General features: G+C 39.1%; 1 protein-coding gene across 5 annotated transcripts in view; it reads left to right on the top strand.

Moving 5' to 3' along the window:
- TASP1 (taspase 1) overlaps positions 1-24,869 on the top strand; it is a 275,170-nt gene that overhangs the window by 198,914 nt on the left and 51,387 nt on the right. For all 5 annotated transcript variants that reach the window (XR_009535136.1, XM_060122574.1, XM_060122576.1 and 2 more), the window contains one exon: positions 7,311-7,384. Coding sequence is in view for 4 of the 5 variants with exons in the window: in XM_060122574.1 (XP_059978557.1) it covers positions 7,311-7,384 (74 nt within the window). In the remaining variant the exon portion in view is untranslated. Of the gene's footprint in view, positions 1-7,310; positions 7,385-24,869 lie in introns of those variants that run through there.

Below are 24,869 nucleotides of genomic sequence, written 5' to 3'. Positions count from 1 at the left end.
ATTGGAGAACAACTTTTTTTTTTCTTTCTTTTTTTTTTAAATGGTGGCTGAGGGCTTCTCTCTGGTCAAAAAAAAAGAGAATCTGAATAGAAAAAGCTTGCTTTGCAACTCTGGTAAAGAAATTTTGTTTGACTTAATTTAAACAGGATGACATGTGACTCAAAATGTCTCAGGCAGTGGGGGGACCCTAGACTGAAGTGGGGCTGCTCTCGGACATTATACCCCTAGGTGAATTCATTTGTTCCAAAGCATTAAATACAACTTTCCAGACAGGCTGGCCTCTAAGATTATGTACAAATCCATTCCAACTGTCCCTATAAGACCATTAACTTGCCATTCTTGAGGAACACACGTACAGCACATCCACACCTAATCTGTTCTCTGGCACAGGATCAGTAGTGTTGACGGCTTTTCACATCGTGCTTGTGTGTTGGGACATGATGTGAAGTCACTTGGTGGAGAAGAACCCTGCCAAATCCCTGTGTCCATCTTTCATATGTTAAACCCATAGCTTTAGGTGTTCTTAATGTTTTCTGATGGAGGTCTTTTCATGATCTGGACATCTCCAGTAGCCTCACCATCCCTGGGCTTTGGCTTTCTAAAAAACAAAAGCCTTTTTCAAATCAGTAGTTGAGGTGTAAACAGTCACCAGCCACTACCAAAGGAGCATGGTCATTACCGAGAGGCCAGGGCTTCTCTAAATGGAAATCAGCTTGAGCTTGACCACACCAAACACTATTTCAGACAGCACGTTCACAGGCTCAGACGTGCCACTCCAGGCCACTCATAAACCCTGCACGTTGCTTGAGTTCATGGTCCCCTACATGTAATAATAACACAAGGAAAAATTCTGGTACTATGATATAGCATCTGCCCAGTTTGTTTGTATTATTATTAGAATCATTTTTAAAATACTGTTCCATAAAATTCAATTTTTTAGTGTAGGAGACAATTTTAGATTTAAAATTAAGAAATAAATTATAGACTTCTAGATATCACTGATGGTGAGAAATGCTACTTTTGTACTGAGTAGGGTTTAACATTTTAGCTTTTCTTCTATGTAATTGTATTTGAACAAACTTTGTACTACTCTTGACTAGGTTTTAATTATAAATTGGCTTAATTAAACAATTTTGAGAGATCTTTGTGACAGAAGCTTTACCCTTGAGACAAATAAATGTTTTCTCATTTTTAAAAACTTATGATGGTTTCGGCATTTTTTATTTCAAATGGAAATAAGTATTTGCTTTGTTTTGTTTGTTTTGATTGTTCTTTGAATATAGCAGGTTTTGTTCTATATATATGTGGCCAGTATACATTTAAGTAGGGGTTTATTCATGCCCCTTCATAAGATTTGTTCATGTTTTGGGTAGTCACAAGACATGAAACAATTTGAAAGCATCCAATCAGTTTCACATCATAATAAAGCATTTTCATGAAGGGCAATTAAAAATATATGGTAACATGTCATTACGTCACATTTCAGTGTATTTCAGAATGTCATAATCTAAACAGGGAAGAAATTAATTCTTCATAGATAAATTAGATTAACAAGGTAATTGAGATTCCTAGGTGTATTTTTTAAAAAATAGGACATAATTGAAAACAGGGCAAAATTGAAAAGTTTCAGAAGGGATGTATGGTGAAAAGTAGGTTGCCCCCCTCTCAACTTCATTAATCACGAGTTCCCTGTCTAGCGATAACTGCTGTTGCTGCTTCCCAAGATTTTTTTCCAGAGACATCTCATGTATTTACAAGCATTGTCATCCATGGTGCCCTTTTATTTTCTTTCACAAAAATGGCAGCACCATCTTTATATGTCTTTCTCCACATTTACTTTTCTTTTAGATAAACTATATATTTTGCAGATTAGTGTTTTTTCCAACTGTAGCATGTCACATTAATGAGGTCTAATTTAGTGAGTCACGAGCAGAACCTTTTAATTGTAGTGCATAGAATATAAAGAACCCATGTACTAAGTGACAGTGTGTGGCGCTTTTTTTGTTTTGTTTTGGTTTTACTGTGGTTCATGGCAAAAAGTTTGAAAAAACACTTAGTGTGGATGGTTGCATATGATCCATGTAGAACTTTCTCTTTGTTCTTAATTACTTGAATAGTATTCCATTGTATAGGGTACCATTGTTCTTCATATATGCTCCCACCAAAAGGCAACCATGCTATTTCCAGTTTCTTCCTAATTAGAACTACTTCAGTGAATCTCTGTGTAAAGATGTTATTTTGTACATGTAAAGGCATATCTGTAGACTAAATACCTAAAAGTAGAATTGCTAGGTCAAAGGGTATGTCATTTTGAGAAAAAGAGTCTGTCCTCATTATTTGCAGATTCATATTTGTGAATTTTCTTACTTTCTGAAATTTACTAGTAATTGAAAGATCAGTACTCCCGGCACTTTCCCAAGTCATTTGTGGGCATGGACAGAGTGGGGAAAAATTTGAGCTGGAAAAGTAGCAAAACTTACGGATTCATGAGATGACAACTGATAAAAAGAGCATGAGGGACAGCATTATTGTAAGGCTGAAAGCCAAAGAAATTCATGGGCAGGTCATCCAGGGTCAGGAAAATGTTAAGCTCTTCTTGGCTAGTGTATTATTATAAAGAAATACTGCATAAAATTAATTAGTTATGAAAACATATATTAAATAAGATGTCTTTAATCAGAAACACACATAAAATAAGTTTACTTGTCGATTGAAAATGCTGGGACCAGAGGCTTGCAGGAAACTAACCCTGTATTTCCCTTGGGAGCAGTGGCTCAGTATTTGCTAATTCAGTGTTTATGGTGAATTTATGGAACATAACTACTGCAAATTATAAGAATGTATTTCCATATGGTCATACTCACACCGTTAATATATGAGAGTGCTCCTTCCTCTACCCCCAGGTAACATAATGGTGTTTTGACCTTTTGGTGTCTGATAACCTGAATGTTGAATCTCTTGCAGTTTTAATTTTCATTTCTTTTAGTAGGAGAAATGTAGAACATATTTTCACATTTTAGAGTGATTCATATTCCCTTTTGTTCATATCCTTTTGCTTTCTCTTTGGATGTTTGTCTTTTCCTTATTGATTTGTAGCAGATCTTTATATACTAAGAAAATAAGTCCTTTTTCTGTAATATGAATTGCAAATGTTTCCCCCAGCTTGTCACTCATCTCTTGACTTCTTTCCCATATGGCAAAAGGTAATACTGTAAACATTTTTAATTTAGTCAAATGTATTGTCTTGTTATAGTTTTAAAAGCTTACTTTAAGAGATATTTAAGAGTTCTGTTTGTGTTCGATGCTGCATGATTCTAAATCCTTTTCAAGCTGAGTAGATTTCGGAGTGAGAAAGCAATGGAGAATCACAGGTTTTAGAATCTAGAAGTCCAGTCTGAGTCCTAGGTTCTGCACTTGCTCAGATGGCCTCAGCCATGTTACCTCCCTTCTCTGAGCCCCAGGTTCCCCATCTAGGCTTTGCCGAGGTCCACTATGAAAGGCAGTGCCTGGCGGATGATAGATTCTCAATGTTAGTTCCTCTCCTGCCTCCCTGAAGTCCTCCACCAAGAAATAATTTGATAAATTATTCATTAATAATTTATTAAATTTTTGAGTTGACATACACTAAAAGAAATAAAATAAGATTTCTTTTCAAAAGCATTTTATAATTTAAATTTTAGACAATCCTGCTGAGTTTCTGAAGTCTGAACCTGAATGAGTGACTGATTTGAATTGTTGGTATTAAAAATACACATGAAAAGCTGCTCAACATCACTAATTATTAGAGAAATGCAAATCAAAACTACAATGAGGTATCACCTCACACCAGTTAGAATGGGCATCATCAGAAAATCGACAAACAACAAATGGTGGAGAGGGTGTGGAGAAAAGGGAACCCTCTTGCCCTGTTGGTGGGAATGTAAATTGATACAGCCACTATGGAGAACAGTATGGAGGTTCCTTAAAAAACTAAAAATAGAATTACCATATGACCCAGCAATCCCACTACTGGACATATACCCAGAGAAAACCATAGTTCAAAAAAGAAACATGCACCCCAATGTTCATTTCAGCGCTGTTTACAATGGCCAGGTCATGGAAGCAACCTAAATGCCCATCGATAGTAGAATGGATAAAGAAGATGTGGTACATATATACAGTGGAATATTAGTCAGCCATAAAAAGGAACGAAATTGGGTCATTTGTAGAGACGTGGATGGATCTAGAGACTGTCATACGGAGTGATGTAAGTCAGAAAGAGAAAAACAAATATCGTATATTAATGCATATATGTGGAACCTAGAAAAATGGTGCAGATGAACTGGTTTGCAGGGCAGAAATAGAGACACATGTAGAGAACAAACATATGGACACCAAGGGGGGAAAGTGGCCGGGGTGGTGGTGGTGGTGTGATGAATTGGGAGATTAGGATTGACATGTATACACTAATATGTATAAAATGGATAACTAATAAGAACCTGCTGTATATAAAAAAAATAAAATTCAAAAATTCAAAAAAAAAATAATGCATCAGTACCATGCACCTCCTTTGTTTGTTTGTAAAAAGAGTGAATGAAGACTGAATTTCTAGACATTAAGTTACTTTCTTTAAGAACTCCTAAATTCTGTATCTAGAAACTTTATTGAAAACCTTTCAATAAAAAAATATTTAATGTGGTCAATCAGCACACCCAGTTTATCCTGTTTTGTAAGTCTAAATTTTTCACGTGTTACATTTCCTTAAAGCAGGCTCTATTTTTAGAGAGAATAATGCAGTTTGAAATTGTCAAAATTGTGTCTTAAAAAAATAATGTGCAGTGTTTTTATCCTTCCCTTTCATGATTAGATTGACTATATATTTCCGTGTATTTTTCTTGGCTAATTCATGAGCAGTTACCACCTTAATACTTGGGGAATAGGGAGAGATCACAATGTTAGAAATGCCTGAACTTTGTATTTAAGTACAACAGCATTGTCACTACTCGAGAAATTCAGTAAGGCTTGAGTGCCTTTGCTCTATTAGGCAATTCAGAATATCCCAGACCTTGCTCTGGACTTCAAGGTTTTTGAAGTTCAAAGCAGATGTGTTAGGAAGAAAAAACATCTGGCAAAGAGAACTTGCTTCATTGCGTGACGCTGTTTTCCTGCACTCATCAGCGGAGCGTCTGTGGAGCAGGTTGGCAGGTTTGAGAATTAATTAATGATGAGGGAATGAGCCACTCTGAGGAACTCAGTGTCGCCCCTTCTGCTTTCTTCCCCATGTGTCTGGCAAAGCCTTCAGAGTCTAGGACCAGAGTCTAGCTGAGCCACAGTTGTGTCTCAACTCACACACTTGTCTTCAGGCTTAATTAGCTCAGAGATGTAAACAGATGGATGGCCCGGGACCCAGAGGGTTGGTGTTGAGCAAGGCAGTTTTATTATTGGGGACTTTTGAAATTTTTGTGAAGTGCATCAAAACTTTAAAAATGCCTTTTAAAAAACTTAGAATTTTGAAAGTAAGTACTTGAAGGTGACAAAGCTTTGTGTGTATCTCAGTATTTTTCTTTCTGTAACTTTTAATTTAGATATAATTTCAAACTTACAGAGAAGTTTCGAGAGCAGTACAAGGGACACCTGTGATTTCTTTACCCAGATTCACTCATTTTCATTTCCTCCACTTGTTTTTCCATCTCCATTTCCTCCTTCCTTCCCTCTTCCCTTTACACACACACACACACACACACACACACACACACACACACTTAAACATGTACATTTTTTTTCTGAATGACTTGAGAGCAAGGTGGAGAGATCTGGTGTCTTTACTCCTAATACTTCAGTGCTTATTTCTTAAGAACAAGGTTGTTCTTCTAAATAATCACAGTATAGTTGTCAAAATCACAGAATTTAATATTGATGCCACACTGTTACCTAATCCATAGTCCATTTTCAAACTCCATTAGTTGTGTCCCTTCAAGCACCCCCTGTCCCCATCCAGGCTCCATCCCAGGAGGACACATTGCCTTTAGTTGTCATGTTGCCTTTGTCTTCTTTCTTTATTTTTTTTGGCCACACCACGCAGCTTGTGGGGTCTTAGTTCCCCGACCAGGGATCGAACCCAGGCCCTTGGCAGTGAAACCACTGGACTGCCAGGGAAGTCCCTGGGATACCTTTAAATGGGAACAGTTTCTCAACTTTCTTTGTATTTTTTGACTTTGATTTTTTTTGAAGAGTTCAAGCCAGTTATTTAGTAGTGTTCCTGTATCAGATTTGTGTGGTGTTTCCTCATGCAGTTCTGGTTCTGCATTTTTGGCAAGAACACCGCAGAAGTGGCAGTGAGTCTCAGGAGGCACATTGTGTTGATTTGTCCCTTAATTTGTGATGTTGGCTTCCATCATTGGATTAAAGTGGAGTCCATGGGTTTCTCCACAGTAAACTTATACTTTGCCCCTTTATACTTCATAAGAATTCTGTGGAGAGATCACACTGAGATTATGTAAATAGCCTGTTCCTCTTTAGATTCTCCTAGTTTTAGGAAGTGTGATGGCTTTCTATTCTGTATTTATTAGTTGGCATTCTGCTACAAGGAATTGCATTCTCTTCTCCCCCATTTTATTTATTCCTTTATGTGTTTGCATTAGTATGGGCTTGTTGGTTTTAATTTTGTTCAGTGGTGGTAATTCTTTACTGTCATTATTTATTTTGATACTTAGATTGACTCAGATATGGTCAGTGTGAGTTCCTGCAGGCTGACCCTGGGTCCTTTTGATAAGTCCTCCTCATTCTTTGAGCACTTCCTTATTTTCTGGCATAAAAAGATGTTCCAGATTCATTTAATATTTTCTCTGCCCCAGCCTTGGAATCAACATTTCTCCAAGGAATCCTGGTTCCTTTTCATGGAGAATGGTATTTGAAAACCTAGACCCTGGGGTATGTGTGTGTGTGTGTGTGTGTGTGTGTGTGTGTGTGTGTTTTAAAGGAAACTACGTTATAGGATATTATATTTACTAAATCATTGTGTACTGTATGTATGAGTGTGTGTGCATGCATGTGTGTTGTTTAATGTTACAAGTTTCAAACAGAAGAGCATTTATTTTACATGTAATACTCATAAGTTTTGACAAGTAAGAAATACATTTTTCATTTCACAGTAAACGGTATTACACGGTTCTGAGTACTAAATCATCCTGACATTTATGAAGGAGCGAATGGAAAGTAGGGAGCCCGAGTGTGTTAAATATAAAGCTATCTTTAACTGTTGTATTAAAAAGCAGAGATTTATTTTCCATCTGTGATCTGAATGTGCCTATTTGTGTTCTCTTCCATGGCAGTGGAATTTCTGTGGAGCCACACGACGGAGAGCATGTGTGTTGGATATATGTCAGCCCAGGATGGGAAGGCCAAGGTAAGTGGGAAAACGGGTGCATAATTGGAAAACCTTGCAGCCACTGTGTGAACCTCTAACCGGCCAAGTGGACACAATGGAATTTTTTCAGCCTCTCTGGGCGGTAGCTCTGTGATCTTTATGAGAATCTGATAAAGAACAATTAACGGTCCCAAAGAAAACTAGCAGATCTTTCTTGCTTTTGATGATGGAGCAGGGGAGATTAGGACAAACCTTTTATTTTTTTTTTATAATCTTGTTCTTCTTCATCCACTGTGAATAATTGGAAAAGAAGAAACTGGGGATTCGGAAGAGAAAATGGGTGTACCGCTTATGGCTGGCAGGGCTGGGTGATTTTGCAAGGAGGATGGGAATAGCTAAAGGGGAACGAGGCAAAGTTAGCTGAGCACTTGGACCACACCCTGCGTGTGTGAGGGCAGAGATGCCCAGCGTCCTTGCAAGGACTACCTGGCTCGTGCTCCGGTGTGGTCTGACACAGCATCCTCATGGCAGAGTCAAAGGTCTGTGCCCCGTGTGCCACGCATCCCAGGCCCTCATCCCTCAGTGAGTCACAACATTCACAGAGAATGTCCACGCAGCGCCCCTTGAGTCGCTGGGCTTCCCTGCACTCAAGAGGGGTGAGCCTGGGAGTCAGAAACATTATTTGTGGATTCATTTTATACTGGCCTCATGTTCTTCTTGTTCATAAAATTTTTAGGAACAGCTGTGGCATATGATGTTTACTTGGCATTAAAGTACCTCAATTACAAAGCTGTAAAGCCTCTCTTTCAAAGGACATGATTTATTTTACCCATTTGGAAATGCAAGTAAGGAAACTTCTGATGTACACTGTCTGATAGAGATGGGATCTTAACAAATTGAGGCTACAAGTAAGAAAGGGTAACTTCTTACTTATTGGTCATATAACACCCATCCACGCTGGCCTCTGAATATTACCCAGCAAGGTAGTAGCATCACAGGGCTTTGTGAGGACAGCGTACGAGAGCTTTGTTCCATAGTACATAGAGAAAAGAATTATAATGGCTCATTTAAAAAAGGTGATTTAGAGCAACAGCCAGCTCTACCCACCACCAGTCCCTCCCATCAGTAAACTTCCACAATCCTCTTAGATAGCCTCATCCACCAGAGGGCAGACAGCAGAAGCAAGAAGACCTACAGTCCTTCAGCCTGTGGAACAAAAACCACATTCACAGAAAGATAGACAAGATGAAAAGGCAGAGGGCTATGTACCAGATGAAGGAACAAGGTAAAACCCCAGAAAAAAAAACTAAATGAAGTGGAGCTAGGCAACCTTCCAGAAAAAGAATGCAGAATAATGATACTGAAGATGATCCAGGACCTCGGAAAAACAATGGAGGCAAAGATCGAGAAGATGCAAGAAATGTTTAACAAAGATCTAGAAGAATTAAAGAACAAACAAACAGAGATGAACAGTACAATCACTGAAATGAAAACTACACTAGAAGGAATCAATATCAGAATAACTGAGGCAGAAGAACGGATAAGTGACCTGGAAGACAGAATGCTGGAATTCACTGCTGTGGAACAGAATAAAGAAAAAAGAATGAAAAGAAATGAAGACAGCCTAAGAGACCTCTGGGACAACATTAAACGCAACAACATTCGCATTATAGGGGTTCCGGAAGGAGAGGAGAGAGAGACAGGACCCGAGAAAATATTTGAAGAGATTATAGTAGAAAACTTCCCTAACATGGGAAAGGAAATAGCCACCCAAGTCCAGGAAGCGCAGAGAGTCCCATGCAGGATAAACCCAAGAGGAAACATACCAAGACACATAGTAATCAAATTGAAAAAAATTAAAGACACAGAAAAATTATTGAAAGCAGCAAGGGAAAAATGACAAATAACATACAAGGAAACTCCCATAATGTTAACAGCTGATTTCTCAGCAGAAACTCTACAAGCCAGAAGGGAGTGGCATGATATACCTAAACTGATGAAAGGGAAGAAGCTACAACCAAGATTACTCTACCTGGCAAGCATCTCATTCAGATTTGATGGAGAAATCAAAAGCTTTACAGACAGGCCAAAGCTAAGAGAATTCAGCACCACCAAACCAGCTGTACAACAAATGCTAAAGGAACTTCTCTAAGTGGGAAACACAAGAGAAGAAAAGGACCTGCAAAAACAAAGTGAAAACAATTAAGAAAATGGTAATAGGAACATACATATCGATAATTACCTTATACGTGAATGGATTAAATGCTCCAAACAAAAGACACAGGCTCGCTGAATGAATACAAAAACAAGACCCATTATATGCTGTCTACAAGAGACCCACTTCAGACCTAGGGACACATACAGACTGAAAGTGAGGGGATGGAAAAAGATATTTCATGCAAATGGAAATCAAAAGAAAGCTGGCGCAGCAGTATTCATATCTGATAAAATAAACTTTAAAATAAAGAATGTTCCAAGAGACAAGGAAGCACACTACATAATGATCAAGGGATCAATCCAAGAAGAAGATATAACAATTATAAATATATATGCACCCAACATAGGAGCACCTCAATACATAAGGCAACTGCTAACAGATATAAAAGAGGAAATCGACAGTAACACAATAATAGTGTGGGACTCTAACACCTCACTTACACCAATGGACACATCATCCAAACAAAGTTAATAAGGAAACACAAGCTTTAAATGACACAATAGACCAGATAGATTTAATTGATATTTATAGGACATTCCATCCGAAAACAGCAGATTACACTTTCTTCTCAAGTGCACATGGAACATTCTCCAGGATAGATCACATCTTGGGTCACATATCAAGCCTCAGTAAATTTAAGAAAATAGAAATCATATCAAGCATCTTTTCTGACCACAACTCTATGAGATTAGAAATCTATTACAGGGAAGAAAACGTAAAAAACACAAACACATGGAGGCTAAACAATACGTTATTAAATAACCAAGAGATCACTGAAGAAATCAAAGAGGAAATCAGAAAATACCTAGAGACAAATGACAATGAAAACATGATGATGCAAAACCTATGGGGTGCAGCAAAAGCAGTTCTAAGAGGGAAGTTTATAGCAATACAAGCCTACCTCAAGAAGCAAGAAAAATCTCAAACAATCTAACCTTACACCTAAAGGAACTGGACAAAGAAGAACAAACAAAACCCAAAGTTAGCAGAAGGAAAGAAATCATAATGATCAGAGCAGAAATAAATGAAATAAAGAAAACAATAGCAAAGATCCATAAAACTAAAAGCTGGTTCTTTGAGAAGATACACAAAATTGATAAACCATTAGCCAGACTCATCAAGAAAAAGCAAGAGAGGACTCAAATCAATAAAATTAGAAATGAAGAAGGAGAAGTTACAACAGAACTGCAGAAATACAAAGCATCCTAAGAGACTACTACAAGCACCTCTATACCAATAAAATGGACAAACTGGAAGAAATGGACAAATTCTTAGAAAGGTATAACCTTCCAAGACTGAACCAGGAAGAAATACAAAATATGAACAGACCAATCACAAGTAATAAAATTGAAACTGTGATTAAAAACCTTCCAACAGACAAAAGTCCAGGACCAGATGGCTTCACAGGTGAATTCTATCAAACATTTAGAGAAGAGCTAACACCCATCCTTCTCAAACTCTTCCAGAAAACTGCAGAGGAAGGAACACTCTCAAACTCATTCTATGAGGCCACCATCACCCTGATACCAAAACCAGACAACGATACTACAAAAAAGGAAAAGTACAGACTAATATCGCTGATGAATATAGATGGAAAAATCCTCAACAAAATACTAGCAAACAGAATCCAACAACACATTAAAAGGATCATACACCATGATCAAGTGGGATTTACCCCAGGGATGCAAGGATTCTTCAATATATGCAAATCAATCAATGTGATACACCATATTGACAAACTGAAGAATAAAAATCATATGATCATCTCAAGAGATGCAGAAAAAGCTTTTGACAAAATTCAACAGCCATTTATGATAAAAGCTCTCCAGAAATTGAGCATAGAGGGAACCTACCTCAACATAACAAAGGCCATATACAACAAACCCACAGCAAACATCATTCTCAATGGTGAAAAACTGAAACTATTTCCTCTAACATCAGGAACAAGACCAGGATGTCCACTCTCACCACTGTTATTCAACATTATTTTGGAAGTCCTAGCCACGGCAATCAGAGAAGAAAAAGAAATAAAGGAATACAAATTGGAAAAAAAGAAGTAAAACTGTCACTGTTTGCAGATGACATGATACTATACATAGAGAATCCTAAAGATGCCACCAGAAAACTACTAGAGCTAAGCAATGAGTTTGGTAAAGTTGCAGGATACAAAATTAATGCACAGAAATCTCTTGCATTCCTATACACTAATGATGAAAAATCTGAAAGGGAATTTAAGGAAACACTCCCATTTACTACTGCAACAAAAAGAATAAAATACCTAGGAATAAACCTACCTAAGGAGACAAAAGACCTGTATGCAGAAAACTGTAAGACACTGATGAAAGAAATTAAGAGTGACATAAACAGATGGAGAGCTATACCATGTTCTTGGATAGGAAGAATCAATATTGTGAAAATGACTATACTACCCAAAGCCATGTACAGATTCAATGCAATCCCTATCAAATTAGCAACTGCATTTTTTACAGAACTAGAACAAAAAATCTTAAAATTTGTATGGAGACACAAAAGACCCCAAATAGCCAGAGGAGTCTTGAGGGAAAAAAACGGAGCTTGAGGAATTAGACTCCCTGACTTCAGAGTATACTACAAAGCTACAGTAATCAAGATGATATGGTACTGGCACTAAAAGAGAAATATAGATCAATGGAACAAGATAGAAAGCCCAGAAACAAACCCTTGCACCTATGGTCAACTAATCTATGACAAAGGAGGCAAGGATATACAATGGAGAAAAGACAGTCTCTTCAATAAGTGGTGCTGGGAATACTGGAAAAGCTACATGTAAAAGAATGAAATTAGAGTACTCCCTAACACCATACACAAAAATAAAGTGAAAATGGCTTAGAGACCTAAATGTGAGACCAGACACTATAAAACTCTTAGAGGAAAACATAGGAAGAACACTCTTTGACATAAACCACAGCAAGATATTTTTTGATCTACCTCGTAGAGTAATGGATATAAAAACAAAAATAAACAAATGGGACCTATTGAAACTTAAAAGCTTTTGCACAGCAGAGGAAATCATAAACAAGATGAAAAGGCAACCCTTAGAACGGGAGAAAATATTTGCAAAAGAATCAATGGACAAAGGATTAATATCCAAGATATATAAACAGCTCATGCAGCTCAATATTAAAAAAACAAACAACCCAATCCAAAAATGGGCAGAAGACCTAAATAGACATTTCTCCAAAGAAGACATCCAGATGGCCAAGAAGCACATGAAAAGTTGCTCAACATCAGTAATTATTAGAGAAATGCAAGTCAAAACTGCAATGAGGTATCACCTCACACCAGTTAAAATGGGCATCATCAGAAAATCTACAAACAAGAAATGCTGGAGAGGGTGTGGAGAAAAGGGAACCCTCTTGCACTGTTGGTGGGAATGTAAATTGATACAGCTACTATGGAGAACAGTATGGAGGTTCCTTAAAGAACTAAAAATAGAATTACCATATGCCCAGCAATCCCACTACTGGGCATATACCCAGAGAAAACCATAATTCAAAAAGACACATGCACCCCAGTGTTCACTGCAGCACTATTTATAGTAGCCAGGTCATGGAAGCAATCAAAATGCCCATCGACAGACGAGTGGATAAAGAAGATGTGGTACATATATACCATGGACTATTACTCCGCCATAAAAAGGAATGAAATTGGGTCATTTGTAGAGATGTGGATGCATCTATAGATTGTCATACAGAGTGAAGTAAGTCATAAAGAGAAAAACAAATATCGTGTGTTAATGCATATATGTGGAACCTAGAAAATGATACAGATGAACCGGTTTGCAGGGCAGAAATTGAGACACTGAAGTAGAGAACAAACGTATGGACACCGTGTGGGGAAAGCGACGGGGGTTGAGGGTGGTGGTCTGATGAATTGGGAGATTGGGATTGACATGTATAGCCTGATGTGTGTAAAATTGATGACTAATAAGAACCTGCTGTATAAAAAAATAAAATAAAATAAAAGTGATTTATGGATTTAGAGCAACATTATCTAAAAGAATTTTCTGTGTTGATGGAAATAATTTATATATATAGTGTGTCCTCCTATATGATAGCCACTAGACACATGTGGCAATGAGCACTGGAAATGTGGCGAGTATGCCCGAGAAACAGAAGTTAAAATTTTGCTTAAATGTGAATAGCCACATGTGGCTATTGGCTACCATACTGAACAGCACCGGTTTAAAGAAAGAGTGGAAAAGTGGCTCTCTAAATAAATATTTTCAAAACATTCTTTTTTTCCCAATTGCAAAACGGTTCCAAAATATAAAATAAGCCTGATAAGCCATAAGAATCCTTGCCCAAGGATAGCTTGCAGCCAGTTAAGTTTCTCTCACCCTTGACATGTTGAATCTGGGCTAAAATTGCTTTTTAACAAAAAAACGTGGAAGAGGTGGACTTCAATAGTGGAGCTGGTCTGAAACCTGTCTGGTGGGAGCGGTCAAGTTATTAAGTCCCGTTTGCAGAAATGTTCCTGTTATCCCTGCTGGTGGCCTGTGGAAGACACCTTGCTATTTAACATGAAATATGGGAGGAAAGAGAGTGGAGAGTCCTGCCTTAAGCCCAAAGATATTTGGCTTCCAGTTGCATCGCTTGACATCTGGTGGACGTGGTTTTCATATTGCTGGTAAATTCTCCAGCTGTTGGTATTGATGGGCCAACAGATACAGCTGTTCCTCTTGCCTCACTTGTAAATTATGTGTTTGACCTTCCTTGCAGAGAGTTCATCCCTTTCCCTTTCTTCCTCCTTTGAGCCTGTGGCAACAAATGCTTTCCCCCAAAAAACCAACCAAACAAAAAAACCCCAAAACACTAAAGCTTTGGTTGCTGAATTCTATTGATAAAAAACAAACAAACATCTCTTCTGTCATAAAGCCTGGAATTTTATTGTATTGCAAGTATGACAAAGTTATAGATGACAAGCTGAGCTCAAAAGAGGAAAGAGGGGCTATAGCAAAGTTTATATTCTTTTTAAGAGAGTAAGCCTTTGGCCTACCCCCTGGTTTCCTGATTTCTGTGAAAGAATTATTGAATTAGTGGCATACCCATTCAAGCATGATGATGGGTTTGTGAAACATGCTCTCATATGATATTGCAAACCACAGTAGCAAAATGAGAAAGAAGGCATCTTTATTTTATTTTACTTTATTTTATTTTTGGCCGTACCATGTGGCATGCAAGATCCTAGTTCCCTGACCAGGGATCGAACCCATGCCCCCTGCAGTGGAAACATGGAGTCTTAACCACTGGACCGCCAGGGAAGTCCCAGAAGACCTCTTCAAAAATTGAAACAACAACATTTTTTTAAATTTAAAAACTACTTCTGAAAAGTTTTTTTTTTGTTTTTAATTTGCCCTGCTTTCCAAAAATTGCCTTCTTTCTGCTTGTTACCAAACTCAGAAACTAAAGCCACCTGGCCATTTGAACATTTTATATAAGCTAACTATGTTTAATCCAGGTTAATACCTTGAATTAAAGTTCACCTCAAAATTGTACTGCTTCAAAAAGGCTGGATAATAACTAATATCATTATAACCAGAATCCATATGTAATTTGAATAAATAGAGGTAGGTTCTTTTATAAGTTTCTTTCTTTCTTTTTTTTTTAATAGAATGCTCTTGTAGTTGTATCCCTTAATTTAATTTCTAAACCCCTTCTGTAGCATGAGTTAAAGAGATTTCTTTTTATTGAACCAAAATTAGGGCATTGATACCAGTTGGATTTAAAAATCAGATTGCCTGTATCCTACCCAAGATAGCAGACAGTTAATGAATGGTTTTTAATAAACACCCAGTGTGTATGGACTACTATAATAAAAACAGATGTTAACATTGGCATGGAACTTATTCAGGTATAATAAGTGAAACCTAGGTTTCTTTTCCTATGTAGAGGTCATTTTTTATAACACAGTGAAAATACTGTTATAAAAATTAATCCTTGAGGAGGAGCAGGCTATTTTATGGTCGTAAGGTGTTTCCTCACAGATTCTTATTAGTTACAGGGGAAAATAATAAGTATATTTTGGAGAAACCAGGCAATAACTTGACCATGTGATCAAAACTAATGTCGTGAGTGAGGGGCAGATGGACATATCATATGCCTCTGGATGTGAGAACCTGAGAAAGACACAACATCACTTTTGCAGTATCCCATCTGGAAGTGCACAGACTGAATCTAACCACAAGGAAACATCAGACAAATTGAAAATGAAGAACATTCTAGGAAGAAAGAAAAAGGGGACTATATTCTTCAAAAATGTCAATGTCATAAAAGACAAAGGCTGAGGAAATGTTCCAGATTAAACAATGTTAAAGAGTCGTGACAACTAGTATATGCAATAACTGATCCTAGGCTGAATCCTATATGGGAGGGGAAAAATGCCAAAAATGTATTTTTAGGTCAATTTACAAAATGGGATATAGATAGTAGAAAATGTTGTATCATTTAAAAATGTATTTGTTATAACTATACTGTGGTATGCAGGGAAATATTCTTACCTTTAGTACAAACTGAAGTGTTCGGAGGTAAAGGGCCATAATTCTACAATATCTTCTCAGTGGTTCAGAAAATAATATTATGTGGATGGATGGGTGGATAGGTGGATAGATAGATAGCAGATTACAAAGCAAACGGAGCAAAATGTTAGCAATGGGTGAACCTGGGTAAAGGATGTATGGGTGTCCCTTGAACTATTCTGTAATTTTGAAATTATTTTCAAATAAAAAGTTTTTAAAAACATCACCCTTTTATATTATGGCACATTTGATCAGTTCTTGCAATTGAAATGAACAAGTATTGGAATGGATGCAGTGCCAGGCAGCTGGAGCCTAGGTTCCCCCTTCACTCCTTGCAGACTATGTGACTCAGTGTGGTCGTTGTGCCTCTCTGATCTCAGAGGCCTCATGTGTAAGATGAGAGTAAGAAAACCTGACTCTGCCTTAAGTCCTTCCTGGGATCAGGCTTGATAGGAGCAAGGAAACAAAGTCTTATGTGTCTGAATACAGATGAATGGACCCTGGTTAAGTCCTTTATATATTATGGGTATTGTATATATATGGCCCTTCCTCCCTAGATATTTGCTTGCCATCTGCAAAATTCTAAATTCTACATTGCAGATTAATAAGCATATATGTTGCTGTTCAGTTTTTGGTAGGATTTTTGTAACCCCAAATGTAGTATCTACCATGCCTTTTTTTTTTTTTTTTTTTTTTTTTTTTTGCGGTACGCGGGCCTCTCACTGTTGTGGCCTCTCCCGTTGCGGAGCACAGGCTCCTGACGTGCAGGCTCAGCGGCCATGGCTCACGGGCCCAGCCACTCCGCGGCATGTGGGACCTTCCCGGACCGGGGCACGAACCCCTGTCCCCTGCATCGGCAGGCGGACTCTCAACCACTGCGCCACCAGGGAAGCCCCATGCTTTGTTTTTTTGAAGATAGTTTCTGGGGCTTTTAAAAATTCTCAGTAAATGTCTGTGTACAAGGGACAGCACGGATGAGATTTCTGAGAGCTTTTTGATAGGCTTAACTTGTGTATCAAGGAAAGCCATGGGTGGATGACTTAAATATAAAACATGAGGTACATGGGACTTCCCTGGTGGCGAAGCAGCTAAGACTCTGCGCTCCCAATTCAGGGGCCCAGGTTCAATTCCTGGTCAGGGAACTAGATCCCACATGCATGCCGCAGCTAAGAGTTCACATGCCACAGCTAAGAAGCCCACGAGCCGCAACTAAGGAGCCTGCCTGCCGCAACTAAGACCCGGTGCAACCAAATAAATTAATTAAAAAAAAATGAGGTCCACAAGAGGGAGTTACCAAAAGAAGTGAGAAAAAGACTTCCAATTAGTATGAAGAAAGTCACAAGAGACTGTTGCCTCTACTCCCAGTAATGAGAATGAGCTGGATAAACTATAAAGTCATAGATTTAAAAAATTATCCCCGAAGCAGAATATGGTAGAAAAACTTAAATGAACTAAATTCCAGAAAGAGATAAGCCTTTCCTAGGAGAGAAAAAAGCTCTGACTGCTTCATTCCTGGCAAAGCAGCAGGAAGAGGGTTTTTTAAAGGTGTCAGCAAGACCATCTATAAAGAGGCAGTGTGATATAATAAGAGAATGGGCTTTGGAGTTAGCCAGACTTGGATTTCCATCCTGAAGCCCCTGCTTTGTAACCTGGGACAGGTTGCCTATCTGACCCTTCGTTTCCTTATCTTTAAAGTGGGAATATTACCGAAGCTTTCCGAGCATTCTGAATATTAATTGAGTAATAAACCCAAAGTGCATATAATAGAGCTACATACATTGTGATGGGTGATGGTTGTGGTGGTGGTGGTAGAAGTGATAGAGAGTCTCTCAGGGCTGTCACCTTGCAGCTCCGCAGCCTCATTTACACTGTAACCGTGTTCCCAAACGTGCTGTGTCCATTGCCTACCACAGGAGTGACACCTCCTGGATTTTCACCCTGCTTTCCTGGTGGAGATGGTAGGGGTTATTACATTTTGACAAAACGTAACTCTAGCTTGTAAATATAAACCAACTGACAAGTGAATTCAGAGATCCCAGAAGAGGAAAAAAAATTGTTTGAAGCTGCAGGAATAGACACACACACATACAGCCCTGCAATTCAGGCCAATATGGTAGTAACGGAGCCCTTTCAAAAGCTTTCTGACTAGATGTCTACCAACTTGACAGCATCACAAACTTAGGCTTTTAAATGAAACCTAAGTTGCCTGCAGCATTCCTGATAAGCTCACCTAACTAATTTTCCCTTTAAAAGTAAGAGGGAAGAATATTGTTTACTAGCTACTGTTGAGTATCTCTTGTGTGAACGCAGGCAGCCTTCCCAGATTCCTCTGAGCTCTAGACAGTGGAACACCTTTGGGTGTGTTGACCATGAGTTCCTTAAAAGGGACTTTAGTTCAACGATAGTGGCCAGTGACAGTCACTGGGTGGATATATTGGATCATATTTTAGATTTATGAAGAACCACTTAGACACAAGTTGGCCTTGGTCTAAGCCAAATTTTAACTGCTTCTGATAATCTAGTCCCCATGTTACTCAACAACTGAAGGAGTCTGATCCCTGGCAGGAAGCCAACTGCCCTGAGATGGTGTTAGGTGCTGCCAACAAGCTGTGTACTAGGAAAACATCCCAGACAGCTAAATTTGGCAAGTGTGCTTTATGGAACAGAAGGAAAAGTGGCTAATCAATGATTTTGCTTGTACCTTTTAAGCTTGCCCAGAATTTCAAATATAGAAAACTGCATTTCTTTTCCATGCTCTTAAGACTTCCAGGAGGATCCCATTGGGTTTATTTAGAAAGTTCTAGACAAACAGGAGAAGATTGTAGAAGGCTGAGTATGTGAAAAACAAACTTTAAGACACAAGTTTCCTCAGCCTCAAGTTTAATTCTAAGAGTAGTTGGTAATTTTATTTTTGCCTAATTAGTCTTATGCCATCAGTTTCTTCCAAATGATTCATTTGACATAGCTCCAAAGCAATACATAGAATAAACACAAAGAGGGAATTCACCATGTTGGCAAGAGCATAAATCTTCCCAGAGGTATTAACCATATTTATCCAAATAAATCTCATTTTAATCATGGTGTAGGGTTAGATCTCTGCAAAGATAAATGTCTATTGCTTGGACTTGTAGACATTCCATGTTAGTTGGAAGGAAGTGAATAAACCTTTTTTTCTGGTTATAGTAACATAGAAAATAATGAAAACATTAATTTCTCTACCTCTATATACTTACATAGCCATCAGCTTACATAGTTCACATCAGGTGTGAACTTAACATTAGAATGTCACCTTGTTACCTTCTAGTACCCAACATTTTAGGTAAATATGTACCTTCCCAAAGCAGACACGTGCCTGCATTTTACGCACAGAACAACGCATAAGTGTGAGATGTAACTGAGACAAGCATTCATGAGAATGATCGGCCTTATTACCCACAGTGAGTAAGTAATGGTTACAGGATGGTCATTTCTTTCTCTTGGTTGAAATGCAGTGGACAAATGATGAAAGGAATCTTTTCTTGTTTTTTTTTTTTTTCAATCTTAAGACAAAAAAAGCCATAATCTTGATCATGCCATTCTTGTTTCTTGTTAACTTTCTAACTTGAAACAAGGTATTGGTTTCTTTGATTGTAAAGATTCAGGATCACCCATTGATTTTATGTTGTAAGAACTTCTGTTATACTATTTTTTCTTAAGTAGGTGAGTAGTGATGGGAACTGAATCTACAGGTATGCAGTCAGTATACACGGAGGTACTGATGGCCCCACAGGACCCCACACACATGGGCATTCATTCCATAGATAACGCCTTCTATGAGTGGCTCCCTGTTGAGGTTGAGGGTAGAACTTTGAGTCCAGATGGTTGTTTGGATGCAACATTTTATCCCCACTCACCCTCCTCCCCAGTAACCTGCAGATTTGAGCTCAAAAGCTGAATTCATCAGCAGATCAGCATTTTTAAAAAAATTGAAAATGTTTACATAAAAAATTTGAACTTACATAAAATAGAAATTTTGAATAAAATTTTTATACAAGATTTAAATGTTTTAAGTTTTACATAAAGAGGTACAATTTTCTTCCTCCTGGCTTGTTTTCTCTCATAAGAGTAGATTTGGCCACACTGGGACCCACTTCCTACATGGCCATGATTAGTTGGAGCCAAGTGGTAGCCACCCTGTTTGGTGGGGCCTGGACATTCCATTCTGACAGTCCTACACCTGGCCTGTTTCACTTAGACAGGCATCGGAGACTGACCCGTGTTGTAGATTTTGAACGCTAAGCAAAGTCTATCTGCTGGAATACATTTTCATTCCAGTACCATTCATTCAAATAATATAGTTTCTGTCTTCTTTAAAGCCTTCATCTTGGAGCGTCCATTCTGTCTAATCCTAAGGATTAAAATTCTTCTCTGATGATTATTATGTATGATTTTTATGTCTTATAAGTAAAGCAGTGCTGTAAATTGGTGAAACTTTAACATTTTAGTAATAACTAATTGAGACATTTGGATATGGTTGAGCTACTCTCTCTATTTGCATTCTTTTCAAATACTTCTGGATGCAATAAGTGGTACGTATGGCGATTTACTTTTATGCTCTTGAGCTGTCATCACTGCACTGTACATGTTTGGACTACACTGTCTGCTGCAGTGTTGAAGGCATGAAAAGAAACTTAATTTAGAATGAGGGTTGTGTTAATGCTTCGCTATTAGGAGATGCTCAGGGTACTTGGAAACAGCTTTTTCTTCACTTGAAATAGAAAATTAATCGTATTTTGAATGTACCTCCTGTAACAGATGAAAACCCCAATAATCCCGATTTCTTCCATTGATAGGTCTTGTGGATATTATGGTAAAATTTTGAACAGTTAGAACCTGCTAACAGTTAGAACCTGCCCCGTTAAAAATGGAAGATCTTGGCAAAACAAGCTCTTACTAGGCAGTTAGTAATAAGCCCCAGTAGCCCCTGAATAAAACATGCTTCCAACCCAAATTTCTACAAATTTCCAAAGCCAGGTCAGACAGGAAGGACCCAGTCTTTAAGGTGATAACCTCTTAGGTACAACAAGTTCCTGAACCTCGCAATTTATGTTTTTGTTCAGTAGGCCATACTTGGGGCAAAAAAGAAATAAATACAATCTATAAGTTTTTCACCATCAAAGATGACAAAAATTCATTTCTTCTTAACTTCAGTTAATCAGTATTAGAGCTAATCAGGGATTTATTACAGTGATTAGTAATGATTAACTGGGAAGGAAGCCTTGATTCTTTGGCTTTGAGATTTTAGCTACTAGAAAAAGTCAGTTTACTTAGGAGTACAGTTTTGATGAAACATAGCGGCTCATTTTTTAAAACGAAATATTTATTAAACAAATGCAATTGAGTGCCTATTATATTCAGGTACTTTCCTGGAAACATAATAGTGCACAAAAAAGCTAAGAATCTTTGTACTCCTGGCCTGACACACTAGTGGGGAAAATAATAACCAAGATAAATAAGGTGTATAGTATGTTTGTGATAAGTGCTAAAAAGAAACGTGAAGCTGGCAAGGATTTTAGGAAGTACGAGGGTTCCGATGTTAGGCAGGTCTCACTGAGAAAGTGACGTTTGAGTAAAGCCTTGGAAGATTTATGGGAGCAAGGCAAGAACGTCCCAGCATGGAGAACAGCAAGAGCAGAGGCCTTCAATCAGGAGTGAGTGTTCCGGGTGTGACGGAGGGACAGTGAGAAGGCTGGTCTTAGTGGGACAGAGTAAGCCATGGGGGACCAGACCATGTGGGTTCTTACTGGTCACCGTCAGGATCTGGGCTCTTCCAAAGCCCCTGGAGGATAGTGAGCAGAGGAGTGACAATGTTTGGCTCACATTTTAAGAGGCGACTCCAGCAGCTGAAAGGGAGGCAGCGTGGACGGCCGTTGCCACCCGTGAGTGACGATAATGAGTTGGACTAGAACGTTAGCTGGGCAGGCGGTGAGAGCCAGTTGGCTTCTGTGTCCATTTTAAGAGAGAGCCGACAGGAGCTGCCGATGGATTGGACAGAGGCACGGGGGAAAGAGAGAAGACAGCAATGAGAATGGAGTTGCCATTTACCAGTGGGGGGAAGAAGGTGAGGAGGGAGGAAGCAGGCTTGAGGGGAAGTAGAAAGAGCTCAGTTCTGGATGTGTTCATTTGGAGATGCCTGTTAGGCATTGAATGGAGACGGTCAGCGTGTGGTTGGATGTGTGTGTCAGGAGAGAGGACTAAGTTGCAGATGTGTATTTGGGAATCTCAGCATATAAATGCTTTTTTAAAATTACAAGGCTAGGTGTGATCACCCAAGAGAGGGACCACAGCCAGGAGAAAAGATTTCTGAGGAATTGCTGTGTTGATAAGTCAGAGAGGTGAAGAACCCAGCAAAGGAGACTGAGAAATGGCCGTAGAGGCTGGTGGAGAACCAGAGGAGAGTGGGGTCTTAGAAACCAAGGATAGAAAGTATTTCAAGGCCAAGAGAGCGATCAGCTTTATCAGATCCTGTACTCTGGGCCCATGAAGTTAGGTCTGAGGACAGACCACTGGATTTAGCATTCGGAAGTCATTGCTTACCTTGGTAAGAGCCGTTTCAGTGCAGCGGTCAAGGCAGAAACCTGAGTGGAGAGGGTTTAGAGAGAATGGAAGGAAAGAAGCTGTGGAAACAAGAATAGACAAGTCTTTTAAAGTATGTTGCTGTAAATGGAAGCAAAGAAATGAAGTGGCAGCTGGAGGAGGAGGTAGTTCTGGAGAGTTATTATTCTTTCCTCTTTCTCCAGTGGAACCAGATGCTTCACTTTATGTCCAGAACACTGCACAGATAATTTTCTACAAAATGAGTTGAGGAAAAGTGGCCCAACTCTTGAGTCCTGGGGTACCCCAACATTTAGTGGCTGGGGAGGTGAGGAACTGAGGTCTCAGTATTAGAGTAAAAGAGAAGGGAGGTTTCATCACACTCTTTATAGGAGTTTGGGTGCAGCTGGAATTGAAGGACGACATCCGTTGACATTTGGGATGAGCTGGCTTACAGAGTCCGTGGGTTCCTTTATTGAAGAGTGTCTGAACTTCACGTGCTCCCATGCCTGTCTGGCTCTGAGAAAAGTGGGCTGGGGCTGACATTTGACCAGGCTCCTTTTTTTCAGAGAGCCTCTCCCAGGACCAGCAGAAGCCAGCCTGGGAAGCCTTGCCCTCTCTCGTCTCAACACCTTAATAGTTCTTTGGTGTCGCACGGGTCAGATCAATAAGAAGTCAGGAAGCAGATGGTTTTGACGAGGAGAACTTTCTTCAAAGAGTTTGTTGGCGGTTTTTATTTTTACCCCTCCCAAATTCCTCACTGACAGATCAACTGAAATTCTCAGGAAATAGTCCATTACACAAATAGTAGTTTCACTCTTTATGGTAGTTTCAACATTAGCCTTTCATTTCTTTTCAAATACAAGATGCTCTTTTCAAGCTATAGTAAAATCCATGTTATCTGGCAGCTTACCAACCAGAAGACTGTTACTGACATTTTGGGTTTCACTCAGTACAAATCATCTGGATGCTGAGTCTTCCCCACCAGGTTCTCCAAGAAGGGGCCACCTGGTTGTCTTTACCAAGGAAATGGCAGCCCAGGGCTTACCGTTACGGGAGCGAAGGTAAACCCCCGGCCTTCATGCTGCACATGGGCCTGCAGGGCTCGACTAGATCTCCTCCTCTTAGCTTCACACCTCCCGCTCCCATTAGCCCCTCAGAAAGAAATATCTGAAATATGAAGTTCCTTATATAAGGTGGCGCAGCTACCAAGAGGTGGAGCCAAGATTCAAGCCAGACATTCTGAACTCCAAAACCAAAGCTTCTAACCACGTAGTTGTCAGGAGAGGCCTAAGCTGGAGGTGTTTATTTGGGAGTCTCCTCATATAGGTGCTTTTTATAAAACTACAGGACTGGATGAGGTCACCAAGGAGTGACCACAGATGGGAGAAGAGGGGCCTGAGTCCCAGGTAACTCCCATGCATTTAGCGTGGCGGGACCTGCAAAGGGGACTGGGAAATTGTGGCCATAGAGGTTGAGGAGAAACAGGTGACGGTGGGGTCCTGGAAGCCAAGGAAAGGAGGCGTTTCAAGGAGAAGATGGTGGTCGTCTTGATGCAACTGCTGGGTCCTGCGCAGACAGTACAGCTATTTTGTTCATTCTTTTCTTTGGCAGTGCTCAGGAGTGGCGTGGGAACACAGTCATGCCTCCCAGAATGGGTCTTGAACAGTTAGAAAGGACATAGATTAATTTCTCAATAGATTATGTTGCTGCATTAAACACTCACTAAATCACTCTGCTGCATAATTAAGAAAATACAGAAAAATGACAGGGAGAAAAAAAAAATGTAATCCTGGCCCTGAATGAATCCTTCTGGAATGCAGTGAACTGCCCCACTTTAACCACTGTTAACATTTTGATATAGTTCCTTCGGCATCTGCAATTGCGATTTTTTTTTTTACACAATTGAGATTGTTTGGACTACATGGAATGGCATATTTTGCTTTATTCTTTTTTAAAATCAATTTTTAATAGAAAAATAGTCATGTACCTCTTTGAACATTTGAGAAAAAAGGTAAAGAAAATTTTAGAAATCAGAGTAAAGACTATAAAAGGTCTCCACAGTCTCAGAATGCACCATAAACGTGATCGTATCAGAGGTGTGTTTCCGTGTTGTCTGTATGACACGTCTACTGTCCCTCTCACTGCCTGCCTCCCTCCTTATCCAAAAGGTAGCC

The sequence above is a fragment of the Lagenorhynchus albirostris genome, chromosome 15, assembly GCF_949774975.1.
Source record: "Lagenorhynchus albirostris chromosome 15, mLagAlb1.1, whole genome shotgun sequence".
In the NCBI taxonomy this organism is placed as follows: Eukaryota; Metazoa; Chordata; class Mammalia; order Artiodactyla; family Delphinidae; genus Lagenorhynchus; species Lagenorhynchus albirostris.
This window is presented reverse-complemented; position numbering and strand designations above follow the sequence as displayed.